Source organism: Dipodomys spectabilis, unplaced genomic scaffold (assembly GCF_019054845.1).
Source record: "Dipodomys spectabilis isolate Male_0828 unplaced genomic scaffold, ASM1905484v1 ptg000669l, whole genome shotgun sequence".
NCBI classification, from domain to species: Eukaryota; Metazoa; Chordata; class Mammalia; order Rodentia; family Heteromyidae; genus Dipodomys; species Dipodomys spectabilis.
In genome coordinates, this window is record NW_024871346.1 from 5,986,023 (window position 1) to 6,005,775 (window position 19,753).

The following is a 19,753-nucleotide window of genomic DNA, read 5'->3' on the forward strand; positions in this document are numbered from 1 at the left end:
CTACCACTAAGCCACATTCCCAGCCCTTGATGTCTTTTTCTTTCCCTCCTCCACCACTGTCCTGACCATCCACAGCTCCAACCCAAACCTCTTCCCTCAGCAACATGCTAACCTCAACCACCTGTCAGGGCGAACCAGTGGGTGATCCTGCTCTGTCAGTTCCTCCACAGCCTGAGAGAGGGCAGAGAGCCCTGAAAGTTGCAGATCTGTGTCTGGGCAGGATATGTGCACGGTGGCCACAACTGCTGCCACACGCTGATCCAGGGAGCTGCGTGGACCAGGCCCCCGCAAGGCTCTAGCCATTTCTGAAATCGGAGGGGAAGAAGCAGTGGCAAAGAGAATTGTGGCACCTCTAAACTGGAAGTCATTAAAAGTCAAGCCCAGTTATCCTATCCACATATTTTATTTTATTTATGTATTTATTTTTTGTCAGTTGTGGAGCCTGAACTCTGGGCCTGGATGCTGTCCCTCAGCTCTGCAGCTCAAGGTGAGCGCTCTACCACTGGAGCCATAGCACCATTTCTAGCTTTTTCTGCTTATGTGGTGCTGAGGAATCGAACCCAGGGCCTCATGCATGTGAGGCAAGCACTCTACCACTGAGCCACCTTCCCAGCCCCTATCCTACCCACATTTTAATGCATTTTTTGTTTGTGACAAACATTGGTTGTTACTGTGCTTGGAACTTTTCCAGTTCTGTGTGAAGGACTGAGTCAAGCAGAGACAATAGAAATACCTGCAAAATGGACCCTCCTTTTCCAGGATACTGAAGAGAAGGAGTCGTGACTGATACAATCAAGACCAAAAAGAAGACAGAGGCCTGGCTAGGAAGACCCCTGCAAAAGGGACCTTCCTCCACGGCTTTCTCTCCCCATCTCCTCCTTTTCCTGGGCCAACAAAGAACTTGTCTTTGCCCTCACCCTTGCCTCCCAGAAACCCGACTCACCACTGGCTTCCTCCTTGGTTTCAGGGGACAGAGCCATCCCCTCAGTCACCAGAAGCTGGTTAAACAGATGTGAGTCACTCTGGGCCATAGGGGACTCAGACTTTGCCTTGGCAGGCTCTGCCTCTGCCTTAGGGGGCTCAGGCTTTGCCTTGGGGGACTCAGTCTCTTCCTCCAAGGATTTGGCTGCTGATTTGGACTCCTCTTCTGGATCTGGGGTACAGGAGTGACTTCGTGAAGACAAGTTACTTAGTTCATCAGGTAGCAGCCCATACTTGGTGTAGATCTGAGAGTTGAGCAGGTCACAGAGGGTGCTGCCCTCAAACCGATTACTGAGAACCTGCAGCAGACCCTCAGCCATCTCTATGGGCACGGAGAGCTCACCTAGGGCCTTTTCACTCAGGGCCTGTCAACACAAAGGATATGTATATCATGGACAAGCACACACAGGTCCTAGGGATAGTAATGGGAAGGGTGGCCAAGCCCTGCCACGCTACCATAGGATTCTATGTACTAGACCCTCACAGTGAGTCTTTTCAAGTAGGACCCCATATTCCTGAACCTTTAGTTCTAGCCTTGCCCTAAATGGTACCCCATAACTGTATCCCTCCCTATTCCAGGTATCTCAGATCTGTCATACCTTATCCAGTTTCTCCCGAAGATTCTGGAATATTGGCTGCTGTTCACATAAATCCAACTTCTTGATGAAGAAAAGTAGTTCCCACCACTCAGCCTTAGTCAAGAAACCGGATTCCTCATTCTTCTGAGGCTCAGGCTGGAGGTATGGCAAAGAGTAGAGGCCGTCTGCAGGCTTCCAGTCCCAGGCGGGAAAGGTCGAGGATGTAGGCACTGGGGCATCGGCACCTAGCAGGGGTAGGATCCATTTCTGAATGTCCTCGATAGCTCCATCAGAAGTAGTTTCATGTCAGACAACATTCCTCTGGCTAGAGACATGCTATCCAGGTCCTCTTTCCTGCCTACCTGCACCCACCGCAGTAGCCCCTGCCCCCTTCTCCACAGCAGACAAAGTGGAATCCCCAGTAGCTTCCTCAGGGCCCAGGATCTCCAGCATGTGCCAGTGCACCCAGTATGTGCGGCCTGTGGACTGCCAGAAGACCTGGAGGGAGGGAAGGGAGAGGCTCAGGCCTCCCAGCTTGGGGCTGTGAAGGCTTGGGAGGACATGCCCAGGCCCAGACCTAGCACACACCCTCAAATACACACCTGGACTAAGCTAGGCTTCCTTCCCTTCTGAGGAGTGGGCCATTTCTTCCCAACCTTGATAGTCACCCCTGTCAAGCCACCGCACCTTCTACGTGCTAGACCCTCACAGCACGTCTTCTCAAGCAGGACCCTCATTTTCTTGGACCTTTAGTTCTGCTTCCACCCTCCTTCCCAGACTCCTTTACGAGTGGGAGTGATGGGGACATATCAACATACTGCTTCTGCTTCCAGGTCATGAGTCTCTCTATGACTTCACCTGAAGTCTCTTGGCCTTGCAAGGCACCCCTCATTTGCTGACTCCCTTTCAGCACTCCAATATCCCTAAGGGTTTCTCTTTAGGTGGCATACCAGAGCCTCTGACACGGAAACCTCACTGCGCCCCACCCAGTGCAGATCCCCACAGCCCTCTGACACTCAAGTGGCTCACCTGCACGGGGGGAACGCCATTGTTGCTCTGCCGGAACTCGCCCTCATCCCCTGCATTGATCTCCTCGTAATCATCCAGGATCCGCACTCGCATCCCTGGCTGCAATGTCTGCTGCACATACTCACCATAGCCACTCCGGCTAGAAAATTCAGAGCGCTGGCGGAAGGCTCTCCCTTGCCTTCTGGGGGTAGTGACAATGGTAGGCAGTAAAAGGGGGGCCCCTGAAATGCAGGGCTGGAAGATAGACCTGGGTGGCCGGGGTGGTAATGTGCCTTGGTCGCTAAGGTTCCGAGCCCAGCCCATGCTCCGCACCAGCTCTGAAATGAGGTTGCCCACTGCCATACTGAACTCTAGCTCCCGCTGTGCCCGGCTTTTCTCCTTTGAGGGACACGAGGAGCTCTGGTCTCCGGCTCCTGCTTCTGGACTGTTATTCAACTGATCCAGCAGGGAAGTGACACACAGGTAGCGCTTCACCAGGGAGAAGAGCAGCTTTCCTGGAATCTATAGGACACAATTCTTGGTTTAAATCCACCTTCTCCTTACTTCACCCCTTCCCCTCAAGATCCTCCTGTGCAGACAAATGCAAAAGCTCCTCCCCTGAAGTTCCCAAGACTAACGTGTATAAGAAACATACAGGACTTATAGGAAACATTGCTACCAGCTGGGCACTAGTGGCTCATGCCTGTAATCCTAGCTATTTAGGAGACTAAGATCTAAGAATCAAGGTTCAAAGCCAGCCCAGGCAGGAAACTCCATGATATTTTTATCTCCAGTTAACAGCAAACAGCTGGAAGTGGAGATATGGCTCAAGTGGTAGACTTTAATTTTAACCCAGTCCTGAATCACAGTTCTCAGAAATACTGCCTTATGCCAGATGCTGCTGGCTTGTGCCTGTAACTCCAGCTACTCATGAGGCTGAGATCTGAAAACTGAAGTTCCAAGCTAGCAGCCCAGGAAGAAAAGTCCATGACTGATAGAAAAATAGATCAATCAATAGATAGGGATACATATATAAATATGAAGATGTCTTATATATGTGTCTATGTACACATACATAGGCATACACACATACACACATACACACACACACACAAACATACATACACAGCCTTGTACTCAGCATTCCTGCAACCCTGGCAGAGTACCTGAGGCAGATGCATGCCCTCAAAGGCCATGCAGTGTTCTTCAGAAGATGTGGTCTCTGCAAATAACTCCAGCAGAGTGTAGCGGCTGTCAAAATCCATGTGTTGCTCGATGCCATCTTGCTGGCTCAGTGACAGAAGGACGTGAGCCCGACTCCCTGAAAGCCATACCCAATCCATATCTTCTCCTCAACCCCCAATTCTCCCTGCCTTTCCTAGGCTTTCTCCTTCCCTACAGCCTTTGAAACAGCTTTGTGACTGAGATCCACAGCAAGAAATACATTTTACATATAATCCGGCACAAATATACATACATATAACTGAACTATATGTCACACTACAAAACTTACAACTACTGATGTTTTAAGGCTTTAAAAAATGTTGGTTGGGGCTGGGAAGGTGGCTCAGTGGTAGAGCACTTGCCTTGCATGCCAGAGGCCCTGGGTTCGATTCCTCAGCACCACATAAGCAAAAAGAAAAAAGCCAGAAGTGGCGCTGTGGTGCAAGTGGTAGAGCACTAGCCTTGAGCTGAAGAGCTGAGGGACAGCGCCCAGGCCCAGAGTTCAGGCCCCACAACTGGACCCCCCCCCCAAAAAAAAAAGTTGGTTATGCCAGGCACTGATGGCTCACACCTGTCAAGCTAGCTACTCAGGAGGCTGTCCAGGCAGAAAAGTCCATGATACACCTCCAATTAATCAGCAAAATGCCAGAAGTGGAAATGTAGTGCTAGACTTAAATAAAAAGGTCAAGTGAGACCACAAGACCCTGAGTTTAAGCCCCATACTTGGCATACACACATACACACAAATGTGTTTTATTACAGCTGGGTGCTAATGGCTCGCGCTGGTAATCCTAGCTACTCAGGAAGCTGAGATCTGAGAATCTCGGTTCAAAGCCAGCTGGGGCAGAAAAGTCTGAGATTCTTTATTTTTTCCCCCAGTGCTGGCTGAGGACCAAACCCAGGGCCTTGCGCGTGCTGGGCGGGCGCCCTTCCACTGGGCTAACCTCCCAGCCCCAAGGCTGAGATTCTTATCTCCAATTAATCACAAAAAGCAGGAAGTGGAGCTGTGGCTCAAGAGGTAGAATGCAAGCCTTGAGCACAAAAACTCAGGGATAATACAGGCATAGAGTTCAAGCTACAGGGCTGGCACAAAAAAGTTCATTACATTTCATCAAACTGATTTCACAATCAACTAGTAAGTCTCAATCCACAGTTTAGAAAATACAATCTACCCCACACTCTTTTATCTTTGAGAATGGCCAAATAAACCAAGTGCTATCACTTATGCTGGTTATGCAGTTAATTAATTACCTATTAATGTTTTCTTTGCACTAAATTGCTATTTTAAAAATACTAGTTGGGGGCTGGGAATGTGGCTTAGTAGTAGAGTGCTTGCCTAGCATGCATGAAGCCCTGGGTTCAATTCATCAATACCACATAAACAGAAAAAGCCGGAAGTGGCACTGAAGCTCAAGTGGTAGAGCACTAGCCTTGAGCAAAAGAAGCTCAGGGACAGTGCCCAGACCCTGAGTTCAAGCCCCCCAGGACTGGCAAAAAAAAAAAAAAATACTAGTTGGGAAATCTCTCCTCTCTTCTGTTTTTAACTCCTTGTGGCCCCATTCTCTCCAATGATTTCCTTCTTTCTCTTTCTGTCTCTTACCAGCATCATGGGCTGCCAGAGCCTGCAACATCTTGCCTGCACTCCGACGGATCTGAGGCTCAGGATTACACAGCATGTGCATGAGAAGGTCCAGGGCTCCCGTCTCCCTGAAAACCCCCGTGAGGGGCCCAATGCTGGCATAGGCACTGAGTACATGAATGGTATGGAGCACAGCAGCTGTAAGGCTGGAAGTCCCACCTTCTGCCAGCTGCCTGGCAGCCCTGCGTACCAGTGCCCGCACATCAGTCTCCATCTCTTCCATTGCCACTTCATCCAGGCTTCCTGGGTCTCTGGGAAAGCTTCCTGAAGCCCCAGCTGGTTCATACTGAGGTCCCTTGGATAGTGTCCGTTCACCCAACAGCATAGGGCAGTTGGCATAGACCTCTGGGGCTGACAGCCACATGAGGAGGTGCTCTGCCCTGCCTTCCTCCACACTCGCTCTGCCCACTTCCCCACACTTCAAGACACTCCATCGAATCAGGTATTCAGGATGCCCATCATGTCCAGGCCTCTGCCGAATGAGTTCCTCAGGATATGCCTGCAGCTGGGGCCCCAAGGGCACCATAAGGTCTCCAGTACGTCGTTCCACTACCATTCTCACCTCCTGGAGTACACAGGAGAAAATAAAGCTGTAGGGGGGGGGGGGGGGGAGGAAGATTCCACCAAGTGTGACAGAACCTTGGAACATAGGTCCAGTGGGTGGTGATTGGTAGGCTATATACTTTACAAGCCAAATTGAAAAGGCAAATATTATGATGGAATATACAGCTGAACACACTTTGGAATTTATAAGAGATGGAGTGAAAACACTGACCAGGTGAAATAAAGAGTTTTACGAAGTAGAAGAAGGGAGTGAGGCATGTAACTCAGGAGGAGCACTTACCTAGCATTTATGAAGTCCTGGGTTAGGTCCTTAGCACCATACGCATACACACTCATAAAGAAGTGGCAACAGTTACAAAGAATGAGAAGAGTAATCTGAAAATTCCAGTACAGAAAATAATAGTTTGACAGGACTATCTGGGTAGACTAGTAGGATGGGTATGAGTGTATGGGATACAGATCAAGACTTAGAAGGATGACATGGTTCTACAGGAAGGACTGGAGATAGTGGGGCCAGAATGTGAAAAAGGAGGCTGGAGAAAGGGCAGGACAAGGAGCACAAAAGACAGGACAGAGTCTCTAAAGAGGTGGGCCATGAAGATAAAGAGAAAAGAAATGAAAGGAGGTGGGGTGTGAGGGCAGATAGCTGGACTGGAAAAGTATGTCTTGTGAAAAAGGGAGCAGCCTAAGGAACAGATAGCATTGTAGGAGAAAAAGACCAAGTCACTCTGCACTTAGGCTAGATGTGTGGTAAAGGTCCAGATCAAATAGATATAGATGGACATAGTACTCATGGGGTTGAGGGTAGGGAATGAGGTAAGGAGAGAAGCAATTTAGTAGATTTCAAGGTCAGATAAATGTGACTCTGAAATCCCTTTTCACTTACTATCTACTTTGAGCTCCCTGGCAAAATGATGATATGCACAACTCACCCCATTTAGGCGTCGCAAAAACTTACTGTCATGTAATATACTGCACTTCTGACAGGATTTAGCACATCACCAAATGTAATCTAATATTGCTCTCCATTGGAGAAGGTAGGGATAGTCTTCAGACAACCCAAAAGTTAAGCTGGTAAATAGAAATGATCAGGAAGAGGTATGTGGGCATACAGCCATGTAATCATGCGAGTGAGAATAGAAGGTTAAGCAAGATGTGGGTAAGATGGGGGGGGGGGGGAGGCGCTATCAGGACCAGGGGCATGTCAAGGTACAGGGAAGGAAGACAAGCGGAAGAAAGGAGTGAAGACTCATAAAATGTGGACCTCCACGGGGCAGGAGGCCGCAGCGTGGGAAGGCCGGGAGGTAACCAGGGAGTGGGTGATGCGCAGCAGATCGGGCCGGGGCTGGGGGTGAGGAGGGGCCTGGGGTCAGGGGCAGTCGGGCAGCGATAAACTAGGGGACGGAGGTGAGGTCTGGACGCTCTGAATGAGTTCCCCACGCACGCACGCACGCACGCACGCACGCACGCAGGTAGCAAAGTCAAGCCCACGCATGGGACCGGCGGGGCGGGGCGGGGCGGGGCGGGGCGGGGCGGGCAGCCACCGCAGCCGCGGCAATAGGGGGCGGGGCAAGGGTGAGGGGGTCGCGGCCCACAGGGTGACAGGACCCGACCAATGTCCTTTCGTCAGCCCCCACCGAAAGGGGTTAAGGGACCGCACGGGGACGAGGCGGGGGAAAGACCGGGTCTGCAGCGCAGAGCTCACCTCTCACCTCCCACCGCCAGGCTTGGCCCTCGCTGAAACCCAGCAACCGGTCTGCCGCCGTCCCCGGTCCCGCCTCCTCAGCAGCCCCCTTCCGGGTCACACGGTGACTGCACGCAGGGCCGGGCGGCTACGGGTCCCACCGCGGATCACGCCCAGCGAGCGTGGCGGAACGGCGCGCGCGTGGCGCATGCGTAGTGCCCGCGGGTGGCTACACGCCCCTGCCGAGAGGGAGTGGGGAGCGGTGCGCTGCCAGAGGGTCCGGGGCGGCGCTTTCCAGCCCACCGGGCATGAAGCCCCCTCCCCCCCACCCCTCACTGCGACTTCCTCCATCCTCCATCGGAGCATCCACTGTGGGTCATTCACACCCACATTCGCACCCTAGGGCTGCCCGGATTTTTCAGTTAAATTGCGTGTCCCATAGGTTTCCCTAATATTTTGGTTGGTTGGACCGCTTGGCCTGCTAATGAAAACGGTCCAACTCTGTGCTGGTCTAAGCATTGAGCAAAACCCTGCACAGGGACAAAGAAGGCCTCCCCCCTCCAATTTCACAAAGACTTCCAACAGCCTCAAAACTCCCCTCAACGGCTATTTTCAAGTCAAGCACTGGTGGCTCATGCCTGTAATCCTAGCTCCTGGGAAGGCAGAGATTGGAGGATCACAATTCCAAGCCAGCCCAGGCAAGGAAGTCTATGAGACTTTTACCTCCAGTTAACCGGCAAACAGCCAGAAATGCAGCCTTGAGTGAGAAAGGTTAAGGGAGAGTACTCTTATCCTGAGTTCAAGCCCCAGCCCAGGTACTCTTCTTTTTTTAATCGTTTTCAGCAAGCAGCCAGACTTACTTCTTGGAGGAATTTTGGGGATTGTTTCATGTTCACCTCTCTTGTGTTGAAAAGACCCCAAAGACAGAGTCAAAGACCCCAGTCTGTGCACAAAAATGATACATTTATTGAAAGAGTAATTTTTTTTAATACAAAAGAAAGCTCTGTACATAGGACTGTGACTATGTCCACTATTCCTGGGATGGCATCCCAGGGGAAGTAGAAACCACTGATACACACACCCTACATTCACACACATTCACTCAGGCACGCTCACGCGCACGCACACACACCCCAGAGCCACCAAGGAAGGGAAACACCAAGGGTCGCTGCACATGGAAATGCCACCTCATCCCTGACACCCGTTCTTCCCAAGGCCATGCTCACACAACACACATTATTAAGCACTTTGCCTGATTCACTCACTGGGTCTGTCTTTTGTGAGAAGGAGAAAAGGAATCCAACATCTCCTTCCATGGGTGGTGGGGAGGGGGGGGTGAGTGGTTGTGGAGAGAAACGAGCAGAGAAAGGGGCTGGGCAGTTACAGACCTGAGTCCCAAGCTCCCCCACTCCGGCCTGATTTGCCATGCCCCAGCCTTGAAAGTCACCCATAAGCCCCAGCTATCTTCAGAAGAAAGCCAAGAAAGGTGACTTCCATCTTAGTACCCCGGACTGGGGCAAGACAGCAATGGGGATTAGAGCTTAAGGAGTTCCCAAACATGTCGGCAAATCATCCCTGGTGATACCTAGGCTGTGCGTAAATATCTTCCCCACCCCCTCATCTAACCACAGAAGTAGGCTTGTTCCTACTGAAGGCAGCCATGTAGGGTTCATAAGACGCCACCCCATCTGCTGCCCCAGTCTGGAAAAAGCCTCCTTTCTGGATACAGGTGGTGAAGGTCGGCTGTGACACAGGGTAAAAGACCCTCCCCGTATGCTGACCCACCCTCAAGGACTACCCCCAGGGGGCAGAGAGGGGTGGGGCATGGCCCCTGTACAAATTACATAAATACTGAGGTTACACTTAGAAAAATAAAGTCATTTTCTTCAAGGCTTTTTTTGTCTTAATTTAAAAAAGTTACAGTAGCTGCTCACTTCCTGGGAGAGCTGCCCCTTGCTGGCTCCCCATTGCGGCACTCAGCCCTAGAGCTGCTCCTACTTCTGACCCCCCCACTCTCAGTCCTGCTCTCCCCCCCCCACCTCCCGGACCCCACCCTGCTCACTGCAACTTGAGCCCCAGGCAGCTGCAGGCCTGGGGGTGCACAAGGCTGCAATGCCCATGCATGTGGCACAAATGAAGTCAGTTGCCTCGACCTGACACCCTCCCACCCCCCCTGAACCCCACATATTTGGTCTCCCTCTTCCCTCTCCCTAGCAACAGCCCAAACACTGGGGCATGGCCTGAGGGCTCCTCCCCGGGGGCTTTCTTCCTGGAAACAACCCAGGACCGGCAATCCCAGAATCTCCCCTGCCACAACTGGTGGACCCTTGCTCATGGGGTAGCTCTGTTCCCCAGGGGCCCAGCCAGTTCTGGGGAGCCCGGGCTCCCCAGGGAAGGGGGAGTTTGGGCAGGGAGGGGGATGAGAAAAACGCCATTAAAAAAAAGTTAAATATTTTAAAAATATATATTTATAGATTTGTTTTCACTTCGTCTCCTCAAATAAAAAGTTCAAAATCAACTTTAAAGCAGCTGGGAGGAGAGGGGGGAAGACAAGGGGGAGAAGGGAACGCTGGTGGTTTCCTCCAACCCCAGAGCCCCTGGAGGTCCATGGGAGCGGCAAAGCAGGGCAGGTGGCCCCAGGAACCTGCCCAGTGCGCAGGCCCAGCTCCTCAGGAGCTGAAAGGGCAGAGGGAGGCGGCGGGAGGGAAGAAGCTCCCATCTCCCCAGCTGGCTCCCTGAGGGGCAAGGGCAGAGCTCTTTTGACCAAGCCTGTGGCAGACATAGTACTGACATGGGGTCAGCAAGGAGGCTGGACAGAGGGCCCTAAACTGCTTCCTCAGGGGAGGACACAGTGCCCAGTCCCACAGAAGGTCTGCGAGTGGGAACGGGGTGTGGGGGGCACCGTCCTGTTGGGTAAGTTAATACTCATGGCAAACATCGAGCCAAGCTGGCACAGGGAGTTTGGGGGGGGGGAGAGGAGGAGAGCCCCACCATCAATAGAAATGGGAGGCAGAGCAGGAAGGAGGGGAGGAGGGTGAGGGAGGACGGGGAGGGAAGGCAGGCAGGCCCATTTCTTTGGCTGGAGTGAGAGGGCATAGTCCTGTAGCTGCCCACTCCTTCTCCCGCCTCCCTCCTGTGGCCCGTCAACATGTGTGTAAAGAAAACGTGAAAAGGCAACAATAAATAAGTGGTGCCATCCCGTGGGCCATCTGTCCAGGGTGGCGGACGGATCATTCACTCTTGGTGCTGTGGGCGGCGTCCAGGTTCACCACCTGTAGCTCAGTGAGGTTGCTGCTGCTCCCGGTCTGCTGTCCTATCACAGCCATCTGGGAGGGAAAGGGGGATGGGGGGGGGGGGTGAGGAAGGCAGGCAGGACCAACCGCCCGCACAACCGCCCGCCAGCTCAGACTCCTACCTACCTACTCACCACATACCTGAGCAGAAAAACATGCCCCCATCCCAGCTAAGGAGTCTGGCTTGGACCACGTGGTCATGAGCTCAGCGCGGCTCAGGGCTCAGGATGACGTGGCGGTGTGGGAGGGGTGAGAAATGCCTATACGCACCTGGTGAAGCTGGACTGCAGAGACAGGAATCTGCACTGTGCCAGACGGTGCGGTCAGGAACACCTGGGGGACGCCACCTGCATGGAGAACCAGACACTCACTCACTTGCCCAGGAGGAGCACACCCTCCCCTCCCCCCACTGAGGAAGTGCTGAGAAAGACGCATGTGTGACTGGTTAGTCTCAGACTTCAGTGCCCAAGGGAGGGCGGCCCAGTATGTTCTCACCCCATGGGTGAGGGTATGTGTGGGTGTAAGGGGCGTAAGTGTTGCATGAGTGGACGAGGATGGGTGGCGCATGTGGGACGACAGTAAGGGAGGAAAAGGTCCTCCTTCCTCTGGCCCTGCCCCTTCCCTCACCTTGCTCCTGGACCTGGCTGTGGGACACCTGCATGGTGGATGGTGCCTGAGAGAAGGCATTGAGCACGGTGAGGCTGCCATCAGCCAGGCCTGACGTGGGAGCATACATCACCGCGTGGGGGCTAGGGTACATCATGTGACCGCCCACTGTTGTGGGCACGGATGACGTCATGATGGTGGCAGGCAACGTCACTAGAAAACACAGATGCATATCAGTGAGCTAAGAACTGATCCCTTCTGATAAATCCCACCCTATGACTCAAGACTTTGGGGTCTCTGTACTCTGTCCCTGGGGCAGGAGTTGACGGGGCTGTTCCTTTGCATCTATCCTTAAGAAAAGCCTCATTTTTCTCTGAACATAAAAGACTCAACCTTAAAAAACTGTTCTCTTGTGCTGTGTCCTTTGTACAATCTAATAGGATTGTCCATCCACTGAACTGTTTCCAGACCCTGTCACTACAATGACTAGCAGCAATGAAACTTTTTGTTGTTGTTATTGCTGGTCCTGGGGCTTGAATTCAGGGCTTGCGTACTGTTCCTCTTTTGTGCTCAAGGCTAGTGCTTTACCACTTGAGCCACAGCTCCACTTCCAGCTTTATTTGGGTAGTTTATTGGAGAGTCTCAGAGTTTTCTGCCTAGGCTGACTTTGAACTGTGATCCTAAGAGCTCAACCTCCTGAGTAGCTAGGATTACAGGCATGAGCCACTGGTACTCATCTTACTCCTCTTCCTCCCCCTCCTCCTCTCCCTCCTCCCCCTCCCCCTCCTCCTCTTCTTTTTCTTCTTCTTATTTTGTCAGTCATGGGGCTTGAACTTTGGGCCTGAGCGCTGTCCTTCAGCTCTTCAGCTCAAGGTGAGCGCTCTACCACTTGAACCACAGGGCCACTTTGGTTTTCTGGTGGTTTATTGGAGATAAGAGTCTCATAGACTTTCCTGCCCGGGCTGGCTTTGAACTGCATTCCTCAGATCTCAGCTTCCTGAGTAGCTGGGATTACAGGCGTGAGCCACTAGTGCCCAGCTTGTATTTGTTCTTATTCCTTCTTCTCCTTCGTCTTTCTAAACTCACCCTAGCAAATTCACACCATACCTTTTATTTTGAGACAATGTAGCTCTGGTTGGCTTCAAACACCATGTAGCCCAAGCTGGCTTTGAACTCACAACTCTTCTCCCTCTAACCCTCAAAAACTGGGATCACAAGTATGCAACACCATGCCTGGCTCCCAGTTCACCTTTTTTTTTTGGTCAGTCATGAGGCCTGAACTCTGTCCCTGAGCACTTCAGCTCAAGGCTAGCACTCTACCACTTGAGCTACAGCGCCACTTCTGGCATTTTCTGCTTATGTGGTGCTGAGGAATCAAACATAGGTCCTCATGCATGCAAGGCAAGCACTCTACCACTGAACTACCTTCCCAGCCCCCTAGTTCACCTTTAAATAAGCACTTAAACAGAATGTAGTTACCTGGGAATGCACAAGTCATTGATCCTGCAGATTTTCATTCAATAGATTCGGGGTGACATTTAAGATTCTGCATTTCCACAAGCTCTCAGGTAAAATAATTTTGAGTGTGGCCAAAGATAACCCGAGAGGAAATATACCAAATCATTTATCTCACAAGGAGACCAGTGCTCTAGAAGTCTTTCTGGGTAATTAAGAAAATGATTTCTGGCTGGGAATGTGGCTTAGTGGTAGAGTGCTTGCCTAGCATGCAGGAAGCCCTGGATTCCATTCCTCAGTACTACATACACAGAAAAAGCTGGAAGTGGGGCTGGGAAGGTGGCTCAGTGTAGAGCGCTTGCCTTGCATGCATGAGGCCCTGGGTTCGATTCCTCAGCACCACATAAGCAGAAAAAAAAAAAGCTGGAAGTGGTGCTGTGGCTCAAGTGGTAGAGCGCTAGCCTTGAAGTGAAGAGCTGAGGGACAGTGCCCAGGCCCAGAGTTCAGGCCCACGACCAACCAAAAAGAAGAAAAAGCTGGAAGTGGCACTGTGCCTCAAGTGGTAGAGTGCTAGCCTTGAGCAAAAGTAGCTCAGGGACAGTGCCCAGGCCTGGAGTTTAAGTCCAGGACTGGCAAAAGAAAAGAAAACAATTTCTCCTTTCTAAATTGGGAGGAGGTAGCTTCAGAGGTCCATAATGGCCCACCACAAGTTGGAATTCAAAACCCAACTATCCTCACCTGACTTTCCCATAAGCATGAAGCCAAGAGCCTCAGTGTATTCTTCATTAACTCCCAACCTTAGGTATGCGAGGAGCATTGCTGGCTACTTTCTGCTGGACCTCATGTAGGGAGGAAAAGCAGGGAGAGAGAGAAGGATCCAAGTCATACCTGTCCCGCTGGAGGAGGTCTGCGTGAGGTCTGTGCTGCTGTCACGAGAGGGAGACGCTTGCTGTGGCGCCTGGTGCACCTGAATGGCCTGCACAGGAACTTGCTGGGCCACTGCCCCACCTACAAGACACAGTGTCTTACTTGGGCTCCATCATGCCCAGCTGTCACCTGTACCAAACACACTTAAAAACTCCATGACTGGGTCTGGCACACTGGTCCCCAACTCCCATCTCTATCTTTCCTGGAGCCAAGAAATCATGCCCTGAATCACCTCTCCAGTTTCTGCCCTCTTCCTCTTGCCCCAGGCCTTGCTTCTACCTTCTTCAGTTGACCCAGAAGTTGGCACTGACCCATCAAGGACATGATCTCCCTCCAGACAAGAGATAAGACAGGGAAGTAGAATGTCTACTGTCTCCATGGCAATAAAGGAATAGGACTAGGCTAGACAAGGCCAGAATGTGTAGTTGTAACTTTAGTAAGTTTCAAAGACAGCAGGGGTCTCGGTAAGAAATGGGACATAAGAAGCTTCTCTCAGGCTCTGACCACCCCTCAGCCTCCTTCTCCACAGAGAAAGAGGTTGTCCTGGTACCAGCCCTAAAACTACTCAGCATGCTCCCTCTGTCCCAGGGAAGACAAATCTTTCCCTGCCCCTTGCGACTCACCAGGCATGAGGGTGAAACTGGTAGGCAGCTGCATAAGGCTCCCAGAGGAGACAGGGCCACTGCCTGTACTCTTCAGCACAGTCCCGTTGGCACTGCTGACAGCGCTGGGGCTGACACTAGCAGACACTGGTGCCAGGTAGTTGGTGATGGGGAAGGAGGGACCACTGCTGACTTGCATGGTGGTGGAGGTGCTAGGGGCTGTTTGGATGGTAGAGGTGGTACCGGGCAGGTTGGTGACTGTGAACGCTGGCTTCAGTGTGTCCTATACCCAGAGAAAAGATGCAACAGTCAGCTTCCACCCTGCAGTAGCTTTGTATGAATTGAGACTCCAGAATGACATCAATGCTCCTGGGTTCAAATCCAATCTCTACCATCTATCTGCTGCTGGTACTTGGACAAGTTATGGAGCCACTGTGCTTTAGTTTCCTATCTCTTTAAAAGAGGCATAAGGGCTGGGAAGGTGGCTCAGTGGTAGAGTGCTTGTCTTGAATGCATCAGGCCCTGGGTTCGATTCCCCAGCACCACATGAACAGAAAAAGCCAGAAGTGGCGCTGTGGCTCAAGAAGTAGAGTACTAGCCTTGAGTTGAAGAGCTGAGGGACAGTGCCCAGGCCCAGAGTTCAGGCCCTGTGACCAACCAAAAAAAAAAAGAGGGATAAAACCTACCCCGACTGGGGACTCACAACTAATCCTAGAGGTTCTAAGCCAGCAGGGGCAGGAAAGTCCATGAGACTCTTATCTCCAATTAAATCACAAAAAAAAGCCAGAAGTGATACTGTGGCTCAAGTGGTAACATGCTAGCCTTGAGCAGAAGGAGCTCAGGGACAGTGCCCAGGCCCCAATGTTCAAGCATCAAGACCAGAAAAAAAAAATCTGGAAGTAGAGTTGTGGTTCAAATGGTAGAGCACTAGACTTGAGCAAAAAACTCAAGGACAGTGCTCAGGTCCTGAGTTCAAGCCCCAGGACTGGAGTTGGGGTAGGGGGCACTTGAAGCATAAGAAGACTCAAATACTTGCTGCTTTTGTAATTATGGTAGCCACCACCATAATCCCCTGAATCCCTGTGTTCTCTGTTCTAGGGTCTATTCTTGGTGCTGGCAATAACCATCTGTGTGATCCTGAGATCAGATAATTTCTTCCCTTTTCTGAGACTCGGTTGTGTTGTCCTGTCCTGTAAATGTAAGGGCTGAGCTACTATGTTCTCTTCAAAAGGATTCTTCTAGCTCTGATCTTCCAGGCTCTGAGACAGGGATTGGGAGACTTTCAGGAAAGTTAAGGTTTGGAGGTTTGGCAATGAAGTAACTTTATGCCAAATGCTTAATCCTTAAATTACCAAGGAACTTACTCATTCACCAGAATTTTCTTCGAATAAATTAATCCAACTACTAGAGGGGGAGCCTGGAACATTGACTCTTTCCCCCAGGGAGCCTCTGTTCTTAGAAGGGGAAGAAGGAAACCAGGAGCTGAGAACTAAGTCACCAAGCCAAGCCACCAAGCCTAGACCCAAATGCTCAAAAAGCTAGTGTTAGGTCAGCAGCACGGGATGTTTGCTAAGCAGCAGAGCTCAAGGTCCCTGATTGGCGAAGGCGTTGCTAAGGCAAACAGTGCCGCTTCTTCCCATTGGCCAGTTACCTAAGGGCCACCCGGAAGGTGGAGCTCCCCAGACAGCAAGAAGGAAGCCCCGCCCCCTCTCCTTACCCGGTACCCGGCAAAAGGAAGGGGGGTGGCGTAACTAAGGCCGGCAACCCTAGCAGCCGGCAAATGCACTAGCTAATTGCCTGGGCCCGACACCCTGAAGGCATAAGCAGCTAGCTAGGAAGGGAGTCAGTCCCTAGCCAGGTCAGTGGGCCTATCTGCCAACGGTGCTGTGTTCCCAGGACCCTGGAACCTGCTCCCTTCCTACTCTGAGGCGCCCCAGCCTGCCAGGAGGGCAGGGCTAAGCTACACCCCCGCCCCCAGTGGGGAGACAGCTGGCGGGAGGAATGCAAAGGCCCTGCCAGGCAGGCGGGCTGCAGGCGGGAGGCCGGCGTGGAGCCCGAGCCGGCCTTATATGGGCACGGAGGCCGCCCGCTTATCTAGGGGGCCGGCCTCCTGTCAGGAATAGAGGATGGACACCTGCGCCCTGGGAAAAAGGGGCCCTCACCCAGCTCAACTCCACAACTCCACATCCATGGGCCCCTATTTACCCGTACTGGGCTAGGGAGGGAAAGGGGCCTCTTCCTTTCCCTTCCCTCACAGAGGTGACACAAACACACCTTGGTCTCCCCACTGCTGTCAGACTCCGACACCTGGTAGGTGAGATCTGTCTCTTCAAAACCAGTGGCGCTCATTCTCTGGTCTGTGGTGGGGTCTGAGCGGGGTGGAGAGTCTGGCGAGTTGAGGCAGGTCTGAATCAATGCCTTGCCGGTCTCACTGGTGATCATGGGCTGCAGTTTGCGGGTAGCAAAGGTATACACATGGCCTGTCTCACTGGCCACCAGCAACAGCACCTGTGTCCCTGTCAGCGTGGACAGTTCATAGGCCTGGGAGTAGGGAAGGAGATGGGCAGGTCAGCAAAACTTTTTCTCTTGACCTTCCTTGGGAAGTAGGAAAGAGAATCATTACCCGGTGATCTCCAGCCCCGACTCCCACAGGACTTTCCTCTAATGACTCCAGCAGAGCAGTCCTCTTGGGATATCTGAAGGTGAGCTGGGAGTAGAAAAACTACCCATGCTTCTCCTTGTGGGAGTGGTCTCAACGACCTGTAGATACCCCAAGCACAGTCACAGCCCCCCAGGGATGGAGCCTATGACCTCAGGGGACATGGAGGGATCCAGTTAACTGTTCTCCAACACTGCTTGGAGCCTGGAGCCTCACACAGAGGCCCACTTTGTCCGCAGTCACAGGGACAGGCTAGATCCCTCCCACACTCAATCCTCACATCATTTTGCCATAGGGGACCCCCTAAGCCCACGCTGCCCCCCCACCTTTCCTTCCAGAAACAGCACAGATCCTAACCTGTTGCCAAAGCCCTCCTCTGAAGGAGGGATAAGAAAGGAATGATAAGTGACATCTTCTCCAATGATAAGTGACAAGGGACACAGACACAAAGCTGTCTGAAATGACTAGCGATAGGAATCTGATTTAGCACCAAATACTCGGATGAGCCCCGGAAGGAGACCCGGGGGGATGCCATCGCATACTCTCAACGAAGTTCCACAACCCACCTGGAAAGCAGCTCCGATTTCTCCATTGGACGGATAAAACACATCAGCCAACGGATGTTCCCTAGTTTGTTTCCTAGTTTCTCTGCCTCCCTGTCCTTACCACCTTCCTCCGGATAATAGGCAGGAGGAATGTCTGGGTACCTCTACCACTCTCTCTGACTTCTCTCCCAACTCCACGCACTGATTTGCTCTGGGGCTGGAAACCCCACTTGTTCCAAAGGCAGGCGATTCCGAACGCCAGTCTTTGCCAGGAGCACGAGGTTTCCAGAGAAAGCACAGGCAAGCAAGACACATGGCCAGGGCGGGACTTGGTCCCGGCTGGCTCCTCAAAGCAGGACCACCAGCTCTCGGGGCTCTGCACCCTCACCTGGTCCCTCACCCGGCCTGACCCCCCCTCCGGTGGTGCCCACCTTCCTCCTACACAGGCTCGCTCACGGTTGTCACAACCTCCTCACCTGCACCATCTCTTCTGCCCCCAGCTTTCCCGACGCCCCCACCCCCACCATCCCGAACACCAGGGATCGCTGGACCTGCTAGCCCCCACGTCCCCCGGCATGGCTGCGGCTCACCACCCCGGCACCCCACCGGGGCCCTCTTTTTCCTCCCCGAAGTCGGTCACTCCCACCTCGGCGCCTTTTCCCTCCCGACTCCCCAGACGTGTCCCCTCTCCCCACTTTTCTCTGGCGGCCCCTCCCCTTTCTCCATCTCCCCCCCTCACCCCCCCACCCCCGGTACAGCCGTTCCCCTCCTACACACCTCCTGCGGACACGCCGCCTCTCACCTCCGCCTCGCCTCTGCCTGGCTCCCGGGCTCCCCCTGCGCGTCCCCGCCCGCCCGGTCCCCGGTGGCCGGCTGGCCTCGGGGTTCCGTACCTTCTTCATGATGCCTGTCTTCCTCTTGCTGAAGGTCGTGTAGCGCCGCAGCTTGTTGTCGATGAACTCCATCTTGATCTTCACGCGGCCCCGGGTCTTCTTCCCCGGCTTGGCCCCGCTCACCGCGCCGCTCACCGGCCCGTAGCCCCCGGTGGCCGCTGCCGACGCCTCGGGCCCACCGACCACCACGCCGAGTTCCATCTCGCTCAGGCTCCGCTTCAGGCCGCGCCGCTCGGCGCCCAGCTCCTCCTCCTCGCCCGACTCGGAGTCGCCCTCGCTGCCGCTGTAGAGGGCCCCCGCGGTGGGCGCCGGGGTGGTTGCTGCCGCTGCCGCAGCCTCTCGCTCCAGACGGCCCGGTGCAAGCCCCGTGCCGTTCCCGGGGACCCGGCCCCCGTTAGCTCCGCGAGTCCCGCCGCCGCCGCCCGGCCGCCCCGTCGGGGTCCGGTTCAGGCTGCCCCCCAGGGCTGAGCCCCGGCCCAGAGCCGCCGCGGCCCCAGCTTGGCTCGGTAACATGGCGCTCAATGCAGGAGGGCGGACGGACAGTCAGCGAGGAATCGGGGCCGCCGCCGCCGCCGCCATGGGCTTCTCGGCTCAACCCGGCACTCGCGCTGCTGCTACTGCTGGTGCGGCTCTCGCGGCCGCGGCCGCCGCTGCGAACCCGGGGCCCCTGCACGCCCGGGCCGACCTGGGCCCTCACTTTCTTGCCCCTGTGGCCCGGGTTGCCCCAGGCCGGGCGCAGCGCCCCCTGTCCGTCTGCTAGGGCGGCGCGCCCGGCGGCCGTCAGCGTCCCCCGGGGGGCAGGGGCTGCTGGCCGCGGCCGAGACAGCGGGTGGAGGGGGCCGGGACCACGCGCTGGCGGCGGAGGGATCCCCCGACCCTTCCCCCCATATAAAGAGATACAATGTTTCCTTTTATGGCGAGGCCGCTCCTTATATGGTGAGCCCCAGCGCCCCCGCCCCATTGGTCCGCGGTTCCGGCACCTCCGCTTTCTATTGGCCCGAAGGGAGAGCTCATTTGCATGGACATACCGAACTTGCTGCTGTCATCCCGCGTCAGAACGCGATTCCGAGGTGGGAGGAGCCAAGTCCTCTTAAA

At 53.7% G+C, this 19,753-nt stretch overlaps 2 protein-coding genes across 2 annotated transcripts in view; both read right to left on the bottom strand.

The window, feature by feature from the left end:
• Positions 1-7,782, bottom strand: part of Cul9 (cullin 9) — a 37,629-nt gene extending 29,847 nt beyond the window's left edge. Inside the window, exons 1-8 of the mRNA XM_042671870.1 lie at positions 7,700-7,782; positions 5,392-5,995; positions 3,734-3,888; positions 2,589-3,089; positions 1,922-2,057; positions 1,581-1,804; positions 944-1,346; positions 113-305 (exon numbers count right to left, since the gene is read on the bottom strand). Coding sequence (XP_042527804.1) covers positions 113-305; positions 944-1,346; positions 1,581-1,804; positions 1,922-2,057; positions 2,589-3,089; positions 3,734-3,888; positions 5,392-5,986 — 2,207 coding nt within the window. The 5' untranslated portion in view covers positions 5,987-5,995; positions 7,700-7,782. The remainder of the gene's footprint in view (positions 1-112; positions 306-943; positions 1,347-1,580; positions 1,805-1,921; positions 2,058-2,588; positions 3,090-3,733; positions 3,889-5,391; positions 5,996-7,699) is intronic.
• Positions 7,783-8,620: 838 nt separating this feature from the next.
• Positions 8,621-19,524, bottom strand: Srf (serum response factor). Its single transcript, XM_042671927.1, has 7 exons — positions 18,659-19,524; positions 16,836-17,102; positions 14,583-14,844; positions 13,921-14,040; positions 11,599-11,790; positions 11,242-11,318; positions 8,621-11,004 (listed from the first exon to the last, which is right to left on the bottom strand). The coding sequence occupies exons 1-7, from the start codon at positions 19,169-19,171 to the stop codon at positions 10,909-10,911; spliced, it is 1,527 nt and encodes a 508-aa protein (XP_042527861.1). The 5' UTR covers positions 19,172-19,524; the 3' UTR covers positions 8,621-10,908.
• Between the last annotated feature and the right edge of the window lie 229 nt (positions 19,525-19,753).

Excerpts from the sequence above, each read along its gene's own strand:
- Srf (XM_042671927.1), bottom strand. The coding sequence starts at position 19,171 with ATGTTACCGAGCCAAGCTGGGGCCGCGGCGGCTCTGGGCCGGGGCTCA. Across the intron at positions 14,845-16,835 it reads ACAGCAGTGGGGAGACCAAG|GACACACTGAAGCCAGCGTT; the intron begins GTGTGTTTGTGT and ends CTCTGGGTATAG. Across the intron at positions 14,041-14,582 it reads CAGTTTCACCCTCATGCCTG|GTGGGGCAGTGGCCCAGCAA; the intron begins GTGAGTCGCAAG and ends TGTGTCTTGTAG.